This window comes from Scylla paramamosain, chromosome 5 (genome assembly GCF_035594125.1).
Source record: "Scylla paramamosain isolate STU-SP2022 chromosome 5, ASM3559412v1, whole genome shotgun sequence".
Taxonomy (NCBI): Eukaryota; Metazoa; Arthropoda; class Malacostraca; order Decapoda; family Portunidae; genus Scylla; species Scylla paramamosain.
This window is the reverse complement of record NC_087155.1, coordinates 28,314,374-28,326,621: the sequence shown is the minus strand read 5'-3', so window position 1 is coordinate 28,326,621 and position 12,248 is coordinate 28,314,374. Positions and strand designations below refer to the sequence as shown.

Below are 12,248 nucleotides of genomic sequence, written 5' to 3'. Positions count from 1 at the left end.
TTAACCTTCTGAAAATATGTTGGTGTAACTCATTGATTCCTGAAGTTGTTGTGTAGAGAATTAGGAGATACTGTTGTATCAGACAAACATAATGTTAATGGGGATTGCTGGCAGGTGTGGGTGTGGGAGCGAGAGGACTTGGTGCGGGTTGTGTTGGCTCAACCACCAGAGGAGGTCATGCAGCACCAGGAAGACATCACAGCTATACTTTCTAAAGTAATTATTTAGCTTTTTATTTTGTTGTCATGTGGTTCACTGACTCAATTGTGATTATATATATATATATATATATATATATATATATATATATATATATATATATATATATATATATATATATATATATATATATATATATTGGTTACCTTACCTATATATATTTGTCTGTTGTCTTGAAGATCTCATTCTTTGTCTGATTTGCCTTGTCTGTAGACACTCAACCCTTTATCTCAAAGAACTTAGAGTTTTATATGATCACAATGTACATAAACTGCTGCCATCATAACTGCAACTTATTTATTAGACCACAGGCATATTTATGGACTTAGCAGAGAAATAAAGGACCAACCCACATGAAAACTTGCGCTATCAATATAGATAGATAATTATCAGAATTATGAAATGTACTGCTATTTCAGACTCAGTAAGATTATTAATTTAAGTTAATATGCCAATTTCTTCATTTATTTACACGTGTCAGACCTTTAAACTAAATGATGCCTTTGGGCAGGTTGCTGAGGGTACAGCTGTAGTGGATGAAATACGCTACCACGTCAGTCCTGACAATACCATCAACCGGGAAAGGTAAGGCATTTTTTTGGCTGTAAAATGATTGCTGTTTATAAAGCTTCACATTTACAAGCTTCATCACAGTTAACAGTTTATTATTATCATTATTAATTCATGAGAATTGAAATTGATATACCTTTTGAAGAAAAGAGAAATTTAAGTACCAACTGAAAGAGTTGGAAAAGTGTAACAAGAGCTTCTAGTAGGATTGCCATAGAAAGCTGTGAATGTAAAAAGGGGGATTTAAATTCAGTACTACATTATCTACATTGTTATGTCTTTAAAACATCATACTTCATTTTGGGAATGAAGTAGAGTAAAGGGAGAACTTGCTTCAAAGAAGAACCACTGTAGAGTACTGTTGAGTAATTGTTACAGGAAAGAAGTAATTTAATTACCATAGTTGTTTTTCACAAGTTCCAACACCACAGTGTACTTTAGTAACTGAAGGCCCTTGTCTGTACCTTCCAGGACAGACATGTTGGTTCATCTGGTGAATCAGACAGACCAGGTGATGCCAGTGCCGATGGTGCTGCAGCGTCTTGACCTCGGTTACTCCACCCTCATCAACAACTCTCACACAGCTTCCATCAAGCACATCTATGTGAGTACAGCTTGTAATTTCATTATAGACAAGGACAGAAACTTACTTGGAAGTTTTTTTTTATTTATTTTTTATTTATTTATTTATTTTTCTTTTTTTCAGTGTTTTTATGTATGAAATAAAATGTATAGTGAAGCTGAGGGACTTTATAGATGGTTTTCATGCTGCACAAAAGAAAATATACATTTGAATATCTTTATCCATAACAGCCAGCTACGGTGGAGGAGGTGGAAGAGGAGGTGGATGCCCGTCTGGCTGGCCTCATTGCCCTCATGATTGTGCTCTTCATTGGCTTCATCTCCTTCCTGGTAGTCTGCTGCTGCCTCAGACACTGGTGGGTCATTACATCTACCCTTTGTACTGTTGTGCTTTTTTTGGATATAATTTGTGTTCTTTGTAGTTTGCATACTTATACATACAGTGCATTTCAAGTAAAGGTATATTTTCAGTACCAGTGAGCTTTAAAAAATCAGTCACTATTTTTAGCATCTTTTGATGAATGTATTAAAGGACTCCTTTTGTAGATGTTTAAAAAAAGGTCTCTACTCTCATGATGTTAAATTTTGACTCCAAGATTAACATGAATCTTAGTATGATGATTTGTAATAAATTACAAAATTTTCACAATTTAATTTGACAAAAGAAAACTAAATAATTGTTGCAATAAGAGTAACTGTTTCAGAGTTCATTCATGCATCTAATCAGTCCTTTGTTTTCATGCAGGGTGATGACACCTTCAGGCAGATCAACAGAACACTTGATCAAGCGCAATATTGATGAGGACTTGGGACTAAACACCACAGAAAATCCCCTTTGGGTGGACCAGTGAGTATTTTTAAAATATTTTGCAAAAATTGGAAAAAGAAATTATGTGGTACTATTTGGTTCACATATGGATTCCACTTCAATCCAAATTCCCACCCTCCCTCCTCATTTGTACATTGAAGGCTGGTGTATAGGCTGTAAAGAAGGGTTGAAAAGAAATCTATGTTCATAGGATTGCTAAATTGTGAAAAAATTATGAAATTTAGTTTCTCTATACTCTTTAATAGTAAACTCCTCTTCGGTTATAGCAACAAGGAAGAATATAAAAGCATTGTAGCAAATTATACTAGTGAAAGGAATATGTTAGTTTTAGTACTTCAAGTGTAGTGGCTGCACTTTCAAGTGTTTACAAGTAATATTGTAGATTTTGATGTTTTATTCAGATTTTTTATTTTTTTTTTATAAATACTAGTTAAGATGGTTATGAATTTAGTCTTCAGGAACAGGAATGTGCTAAGTGCATCATTTGATGTGAACATAGGCAATGCATGTGTGAATGGGCAGGTGGATTAGTGTGTAGTAGGCACACTATTTTGGCTACTCCTTATGGAAGCATCAGCCTGGTACATGTAGTACAGAAGTAGACTTCATATGAAGTCTTTATTAAGCTTTATTGTATGAAACCATTGTATGGAACCATGCCTTGAAAACTTAGCGATTAAGATTGATGGACTTTGCATTTAGTGTTGCTTTATTATTCCAGAAAGCTCAAGATGTATGAAGAACAGGAGCTCACAATGCAAGTGATGAGTGAGTTTGATGCATCACAAGTCAACGTCCCACCCAATACATCACAGGGACCCAGTGTGACCGTAGATGCAGAGTGGAGTCCTGAGAGAAGGACCAGTATAGACTTGTCACAGGTAATTCAGCAATTCATATCTTTATTGTGTACTAACCTTGCTGGTTACTCATCTCTCTTTTCACTAATGGTATATTTTATTTTTTAATCTATAATTTTTTTCCTACTCATCACTACTGACATGTGTTCATTATTAGAGATAAGGTTGTAAGGGTCCATCCTCATGGTTGAACATTTTCCGTTGAACACCCACTGTTGTCATTTAACAAAGAGAAAGGGAAAGGAGTGCTGATGACAGCAGCAAATACCAAGGGGTTTAACAGACACTGCCAATGTTCGTGGTTTTGGAACCTCAGACACTTTGGCAGGACAGAGGTGTACAAGTATGACATTGCCAGGCAAATGATGAACACCATGGTGTACATCTGGTACCACTGTTTGTTGCCATATCAACTTCCCTCATTTCAATGCTTATGACATCATCCTGCTTCACCTTCTGATATGGTAACTGTTTGTCCAACAGACAGTGTTTGACCGTGCAGATGTACCCTAAAATGTATAAAATGCCACACATTGCAATAAAAGAATAGATAGCACTGGTTAGCCAGATGATAAAAGTATAAATAATACTTATACAGGGTGTAATGCTTTTGCAGATATTGACAGAGGTGAAAGTACAGGTTATTTTAAGTTGAAAATGTTCTATGCACATATGCATTTTGAGTGTCGTTTACCCATGGCCTGAAATTCAAGTGTGGCCTGGTGACAGATACAACAGCCAGACTGGGCAAGTAACCATGGCAGAGAAACACCCTTTCCACATACTCCACATTACTTTTAAGTTATGCAATACAATCAATGTATTCTCTGTCACTGTCTCGGAAGGAAACTGTGATCTGACCAGCAATCAGCTGATTTGCTGCTAGCCTCACTTCTCACTCCCTGCCCATGCAGTGCATGCTGCCACTCAGCCTATTAATTTATTTGTCATTTTTTATATCCATAGTATCATTGTGTAATGTTTATCAGTAATTGGCATTAGTCCATTGTTGTAATCAATGACTGAATTATTCACAATTTCAGATTGTCACCATGGATACCCACCTGTCCTAGGTGTTGTATCTGTTGCCAGGCCACACTTGAATTTCATGTCATGGCTAAACAACACCTCAAACTGCATATGTGCATATAGAACGTTCTCCATTTAGAATAACCTGTACTTTCACCTCTGGCAATATCCACGGAAACTTGTGTTACACCCTTTATTATTGTGATGGGAATACTACAAAGTAAGAACAAAGCATCACTAAAACACTGTAGTTATATACCACTAAAGCATTTCATTCTTTTTAACAGGTTGATGCTCAGAGCAACACGTATGCCACCATCCAGAAGTCCCATGGTGGCACACTGCGCTCCCTGCAGCTCAGAAGTTTGCAGCGAGGCACACTCACTCTTGGGGAAGATCCAGGCGAGAGCAATGATTATGCCACCCTTGACCATCTTCACCGACCAGCCTCTGCTCAGGGTCCTCGTGTCCCAGGTGTAGAGACACCTCGATCTCCTTTACATCAGGTTAGTGATTTTTTTAATTAATTAATTTATTTATTTGTTTATTTTATTTTATTTGTTTATTATTATTAGTAGTAGTAGTAATAGTATTTTATTGTATTTTTTTTTTATTTATTTATTTTTTTTCTTAGTATAAGTAATTGTTATTGATTGGATTCACTCATGTAGCATTAATTTAACATTTTGCCTGTGTATATTTAAAAGTCGGAATTTCATGCCCTCTTTTCACTTCTTAACATTGGTTCTCTCTCTCTCTCTCTCTCTCTCTCTGGATATATTTAATTTCCTATCCTCCAATCTGGATGCATTTCATTTTCCCTTCACTAAAACTAGTGGCAGTTATCAAGAGTGACTTTTATGTATGCTATGATGTGTTCTCAGGTTAGGATCATGGCAGCTGCTTACCCTCCTTTACATTTCTCCTATGGATATCTTGCTAAACTCTAGGTGGCACTGGTACATCATCAAAATAGGTTTGCCTAGTATGTGATAAAGCTGTGACTGAGGCTAATATTAATAATCACATAATGTAAATGTAGCCTTGGTGAGTGTGGAGTGCTTGAGTTGGAATGTAATAGTTGAAAGGCCCAAATGGCAAGTCCAGTTGTCTTTTGGACGGATGGCAGTCATCTGATTGCTATAACTACTACTTTTCATGCAAAAAAGGGGTGAAGGTGTAGTTTGTATGCATGACATGCCTTAAATGAAATAAAAAAAGAATGATAGGTTTATCCATATATTTTTAAGGGGGATAAAGGCTGAGAAAGTTGTCTAGTTGAATAAATAATAATAATACAATGTTTTATTCTCAGAATGGTGATTACCATGAGTTGAGAACATCATTCACTGGGTCCACCTTCCAGCCTTCAGACCTGGCTAACCGACCATTGCCAGATGAGCCTTCCTCTACTCTCCCAGGTTCCCGTAATCTTGCCTACAATGCCCAGGGAGAACCAGTACTCGTTGCAGAGTTAATTTAAATGCAGTACACCACTAATTTGTTATGTGATGTAAACTCCTTAGGCCAAATCTGTTGTGCTTCTGTTGAATGAATCACAAAAAGAAGAAAAATCACACAGTGAATTGCAAGATAGTTGCTGTCATCTAGTTACCTCTTACATAAATGTTAGGTCTTTGAATGCACATGATGAAATAATTGTAAATATAGGCCAGTGAAACTTAGGTGTAGAATGAAAGAAATCTATTTCTGATACCAAATCCTTCAGGAACATCCTCCTTGGTAGAAGAGCCTGCACCTCTCCCTATCTAAGCACTTCCTTGCTTGCTCAAGTGCAAACCCAAAAGAGAGCACTAATGTTACGCATCATCTCTCTCTTGGATCTACACTTGATCAAGGCTCTGTGAGTGCCACAGGATGAAAGTGAAAGGACAGAATGTTAAGAGTATGTGGAATGTGTGAAAGGAGGATGAGAAAATTGTGCATGCAAGAACAGGAAAAAAACTTTTCCCATAAACAAAGTTTTAGAAACTGATACCAGATATTCCACTACAGAATGACAATCTTCCTGGTCTGTGTATATGTACTTGCTACTAAGTCTTGTTACTAAGGTTCAAGATGAACCTTGGGAGCTGTGTGATCCTAGGAAGTTTGTAAGCTGAACACTGATTGGCTACTGCCTTATGTTCCATCTCAGTGATTTTTATTTCCTCTTTATAATGTCACAATTATAATCAAGTTTATAAATGAATGCAGTGCTGACATTGCCATAAGTACATGAAGGTTAAATAAGCAGCATTATGTACCACCATACATTCACCATGATGGTATATACCACCTCCTCAGTTATGTTTTGTTAAATTGTATTATATTGATAACTTTTACAGGAATAATAATGCCACAAAAACTTTGAGGAGGTAGTGCGTTCCCTTGTGGTGGATTTATGACAATAATGCTACCTAACTCTAAAGTACTCAACAGCAATGTCAGTGCTGCATTCATTATTGATTGATTCTTCAATCATCACAACAGCCTTGAACTCTATGATGATTATTACCTTTGTAATGTTTCTATGAAATATTATAAGATGTCAGTGCAATAAGTGTTCAAGAAGAAAAATCTGAGACAGAACGTATGGCAGTTGTTTGTCAGTGCTCAGATTACAAACTGCATAGGTTCATACAGTTGTTCCCATGAGTGATTAGACTATACTGTAATGAAGTACAAAACATATAAACCAAGGGAAGATTGTAATAAGTTACTTAGTGAAAACAAAAAAACACTGATGATTCTGAAACTCCTTATGATATGCCATTTATACCAAGTTCACTGCCAGATAGGCCTTCCCACTCCTGTGTTTTAGAGGTATTAAGCCATACAGTGACAATCAGTCAAGTTTACAGTGTGATGCACTGGCTGTTTATTCTCAGAAAACCTCATGAAAATTTAATGATGTTTCATATCTAACAACTCACCCATATACTGGGCATTGTTTGAGTATGGTTGTAGAGATGGTCAGTGTGTAATGTAGTCACTTTTTAAACTGAGCACTACATTGTGAAACTTGGTTTAAGCTACGTGTATTTGTAAGATGTAATTGCCTACTTGCAAGTAGATCACCCCAATCTAATCCTCATGTAAGACTGATGAGAGCCCAAGGCAAACAATTATTTAAATAAATTGTATGTTGGTTGAAATGGACGTCCAGCCAATAGTCACTCGTCATTTGTTAAAAAATATCAACTATTGCAGTTTATAACATGCAGAGGCTTAAGAGTAACATTTCTTGAATGCCACAGTTTATCAATTAGTCACTTGCTTTGCACATCTGTTTCAACCACTTCATTCAAATACTCTTCACCTCTGTACTATTTATTGTTCTCTCACATCTTAAATGGGATGTAGATGAGGCTGACCTACTCACCTGCAGGTTGTGCCTTACACTTCTCATTACTTTGGTATAAGAGAACCAGGTCTTTTGTATAAGAGAACCAGGTCTAACAATATAATGCTGATTTCTTATCTTAGTTTTATCCAAAAATAAATTAATAAATAAACAAAACGTGGATGGCAAATTGTAGCCGTACACCTGTAATACTCCATTACACACTGATTGTCCACACCTGTATTCAAGCAAGGCCTGATGTGAAGAAATTCTTATTTACTGCTGGTTATCCAACCTCCTCTTCTATTTCATTACTGTTTAATTAGGCACCCTGAAGCAAAAACGTAAGTAGCCACATTACTAATACCTTTGAATCACGTCTGTATCAAACTACAAATTAGCTGATCTTGCAATTTTCATCATGCCTAGTCTTAAAAATTATCTGCTCTGTAAATCAATCCTTTTATAATTTACATGAAAGATTTTAAATAATTCAGCAACTTTTGCAAAAGGCAGGAGTGTCTCATTTACGTAGAACAGATGGAAGTGTTTCAGCAATGCTAAACTTAACTTATATACAGTCACTTGTCCATCATTTTGTAACAATTCTTAAACGTTCATTCAAGACATTTGTCATGTACATTTTGTAAATACAATAATACCAGCTCTATCAGTAACTAAAATTTTTATAAATACTTTTCATTTCCTATCACAACATAGAAAACAGCTGATGCAACTAAAACTGCTTGATGTTCTCATCCTCTTGAAAATTTATTTCAATTTATCTTGTTTCACTCTGAAAACCATCTGACTGTAGTCACTTAACATTTCCATATATGGATTTCAGTCTCTCTCTATTTCGTGTTTTGACTTTTTTCTTGGAACATTCTAGGTCCTTAGCCATAAACATCTCTCCCTCCTGCTTTCATTCTTCTATTAAAACCACACTTCACATCATTCCACCCATTTTACACAAATGTGACGAACTACAAGACAAGATGAACACGCCTTTTTATTCATACTGTCGGTTTTCAGGAGTCGCATCCCTACCACACCACCTATAACTGTTTTTATAAGATTTCCTTTTCTTATGACCAAACCTGCAAGGCAACTTTTTATATCAACTCCAGACAAAATTATGTCACCTAACACAAGTAGAGTAAATATTCCTAAAAGTGTTTCCATCACACTTGCCTATTTACAATTTTTCATTGAATGAGAGCATGAGGCAGACTTTTCCAAACTTCCTGACCTAGCTTTCTATGCTATTTTTTTTCTCTGAGCATATAATACAATGTAAATATTTTCACTAATGTACATAAAAAATAGTTATGCATGACCGCACGTAAATGGAAGAGATAACTTTGAAACGCATAACTTTTACAGTAATTTATATTAAAAAAATATATTTTTGTATTGCATTTAATTTGTCATGATGAAATTCTACTAATATAGTCATCCACACTTTGATGTCCAATGGTAAAAACATAGATTAGTTATTAAATAATATAAAGTGAACTACAGAAAATATTGGATTGAGAGGGTCCACAACAGTGTCACCAAATACTATCCATTAGTCAATAGTTTCCAAGTCTTCTCTTGATCAAGCAAGTATGTCAGGATTGAGGAAACAGACAAGCATGATGGCACAGTATCTGTCACACTCACTATGTATATATCATTATCATTAGTATGTAACAACTTGTTTGTAACACTGTGTTGAGATTTGCTTCCCGTTGTATTATAGTATCTTAGTTAATTTTATGGTTGATTGATGAACATAATGCATCAAATGGATTATTACATAGTGAATGTTTTTTACTATGTAATTTGTACATAGTTTTCATGTGATTTTTTTTTCTATGTGTATGGTGCTAGAAACAAAATTCATGCAATAGCTGCACAAAAAATAAATTGTTGATTCTGGACTACAACAGTTCAGACACTGCCACTGATTTACAGATGGAGGCACAGTTTTCTACAATGAAATGCAATGTACTCCCTCATTACTATTTAACAAAATATTTAGGCTTATTTTGTCAGAGCACCAAATTATCCAAAATATTATATATTTTTTAAAGGTTGTAATTAAGAATAAAATGAAATCTTTTTTTTTTTGTCTGATTTGCTCCCTAATCAAGGTTGATGAAAATTTGCACAGGACATGGAAGTCTGAAGCAGGTAACATTAGAAAAACAAAGCGGTTTTCTTATGTTAAGGAAAGGTCCAGTTCACTTAGTCTTACGAGCTCGTATAGCCTGATATGAGGAAGACGCATACTATCCTCTTCCTCAAGGACAGTATCTGCTCCTTTATTAATGAAAACCTTTGTAAACTGCCAGTGACAGGCAAGGACATCACCACTCAACTAATGAGCAGCGTACGGTATGCAATACAAATGTGTGGATGGTACTCCACTCTGAAACCAGAACCTGAAATGAGAGTACAAATAAAGGGATACTCTATATTCAAGCTGCAAAGAATTCTCTGGTGCGTATGTATACCTTAGCTATCTGTAGTATTTCATCATCTGGAATATTTCACAAAAAAAAAAAAAAATTGAAATCACATTTTCAGCAATCCACATGTTACTACTTGTCAAGGTTTAGTTTTTTACTATGACTTCTGTAGAGTATTTGTCCCAGTTAATTAGCTACTCTCTTGAAATACTTGATATCACAGAACTTAGAAAGGTGCAAGCCATGTTTGTTCTCAAGCAGAAATTAAAATCAGAGTAAAAGAGGGAAGTCACAATTTGAAGCAGAAGTACATGGGTTAAATCACTTTACATTTTGTACTGACAACAACAATCATTCAGTAAGCAAATACAATACAGTAATATTGTTAGATTAATGGTCCATGTTACACTACAATAATCACATATTACTCCATTCCATCAAACATGTTGCATTTTGAGCTTGTTGCCAATATTACTGGCATTCATGACTGATGATCAGAACCAGAAATGCTAACAGCTTATCTCTCAACCTAGGATATGTCTAGCCATAAGAGCCTGAATGGTTCATTACTTATATCCATCACATCAGCTAACTACAATCCTACAGGCATGAGCTAAGTCTTTGGGAATATTTCTGTGATTCCCCTTAAATTTTATCTCTAATGCTGTAGCTAGTGTAGAGAAGTATACAGTCAGTACCCAAAAAAATGACAAAATCCTCAGTTGGTGTCATTGTCTGTATGCCATTCAACTAGTTTCATCAGGTTGCATGAGAAAGCAGGACACTGATAATATATCACACTAATGTTTTTAGCATAAATCTGATAGTTGTGTGACATGTTCTTTGTGTGCACATTCCTGTTGAATGTCTTTCCATATCGTCAATGGCATCTGTGGTTGTTTTGTGCCGAGGAACAAAAAAAGTCAAAGAAACAATTAGTATTACTAGAGTTTCTGAGAGAACTGTTTTCCAGTGGATAGAGAGGTTCAAAGATGGTGGCAAGACATCTAACACAGAGCAGAGTGAGGCCTTGACAAGGAAAATAGGTTGCTCAGTGAACCTTGAATATAAGGAAAAGAGAAAATGTAGTTCTTGTTTAACAGCAAAGGAATGGAAAGAAAAAAAAAACCTGTATTCTTGGTGATGTGTCTCTAAAATTTTTTATGATGTCATGATCTCTTGACTCCACAATCACATAATGTAATTGTTGTCATCTTTGGCACTGACTATAGTTAATAAAATATCCCAGTTAGGACCTTAAGATTTGTTTGTGTATGAAATTCACTTTAGCCACAAAGATGATCCACCTGCTATGCCAAATGATCAATTCCCTAATGAACCCCATAACCCCATAATAGGCCCCATAAATAACCCCATAATAGGCAGTCATTTTTTTCACTTAGTTGACCAGCTAACAAATAACCACTACCAAAACAGAGGACACTCAAGCTCTCCTTCCTGTTGCTGCTCTGTAATTGGAAGCAGAAGCCACAAATTCAATACTAGAAGTTAGTGAATGGCATTATGGAAAGAAATACATTAAAGAGATGTAGTTTGGAGAGAACACTAACAGCTTGGTTTATTAAAAAACAGCCAACTGTCAGTCAGAAAGCTCATCACTTCACTCTGTTTGCTCTGAAAGATGAACAGAATACATTGTTGCACATGATCAACAAAACTGAGAAGAATGTGCGTGACATGACACTTAATGGACAGATGATAGTAGTATAAAATAAAGTCCTTGTACATTTCCTGAACTTAAGTATTTTTACATTTTACTAGACAATACACCTTGAAAGACATACCCCTTGTATGAAACGGCCACAGCCACATTAAGAGTAAGTACACAAAAGCAAGAAAGAATGAGAGCAAAAAGTTTGGATGACTGCACTAGGACCTATTTCATGAAGGAGTTGCCATGGCAATGAGACTTGTGATGATAGATATCTATATATTATCTATCACTGTTTACTTCATACACTAAATAAAGTTTTCTGGTAAGCATCATGAGATACAGTACTGATGGCAGAACTCAAATATATATTTATTTGTGAATACATACCCATTTATCTATTCTATCTTTCTGATGGCCCGTTCCCTCCAGAAGTGTCCCCCTATGGGGAGGCCATGGTGGAAAATCTTCCAACTCTCCCTATGCAAAAATTCACTCTTTCACACAGGTACTCCTTTACATTATCCTATCTTCCAAGTGAACTTCCTCTCCTATCAGGACTTTCAATTTTACTCACATGCAATTTCTTTATAAACAGCCCTTAATCATCTCAGTAAGGCCATAGCATCACTCCACAACTTACACTAAATACATACACCAACACTAATACCATAGCTTTCAT

At 35.7% G+C, this 12,248-nt stretch overlaps 1 protein-coding gene across 1 annotated transcript in view; it reads left to right on the top strand.

Annotated features, from left to right (window-relative positions):
• Positions 1–9,546, top strand: part of LOC135100783 (cadherin-87A-like) — a 69,748-nt gene extending 60,202 nt beyond the window's left edge. The window contains exons 32-39 of the mRNA XM_064004101.1: positions 115–216; positions 731–804; positions 1,261–1,393; positions 1,603–1,727; positions 2,117–2,218; positions 2,922–3,081; positions 4,377–4,595; positions 5,405–9,546. Of these exons, the coding sequence (XP_063860171.1) occupies positions 115–216; positions 731–804; positions 1,261–1,393; positions 1,603–1,727; positions 2,117–2,218; positions 2,922–3,081; positions 4,377–4,595; positions 5,405–5,572 (1,083 nt within the window). The 3' untranslated portion in view covers positions 5,573–9,546. The remainder of the gene's footprint in view (positions 1–114; positions 217–730; positions 805–1,260; positions 1,394–1,602; positions 1,728–2,116; positions 2,219–2,921; positions 3,082–4,376; positions 4,596–5,404) is intronic.
• The last annotated feature ends 2,702 nt before the right edge of the window (positions 9,547–12,248 follow it).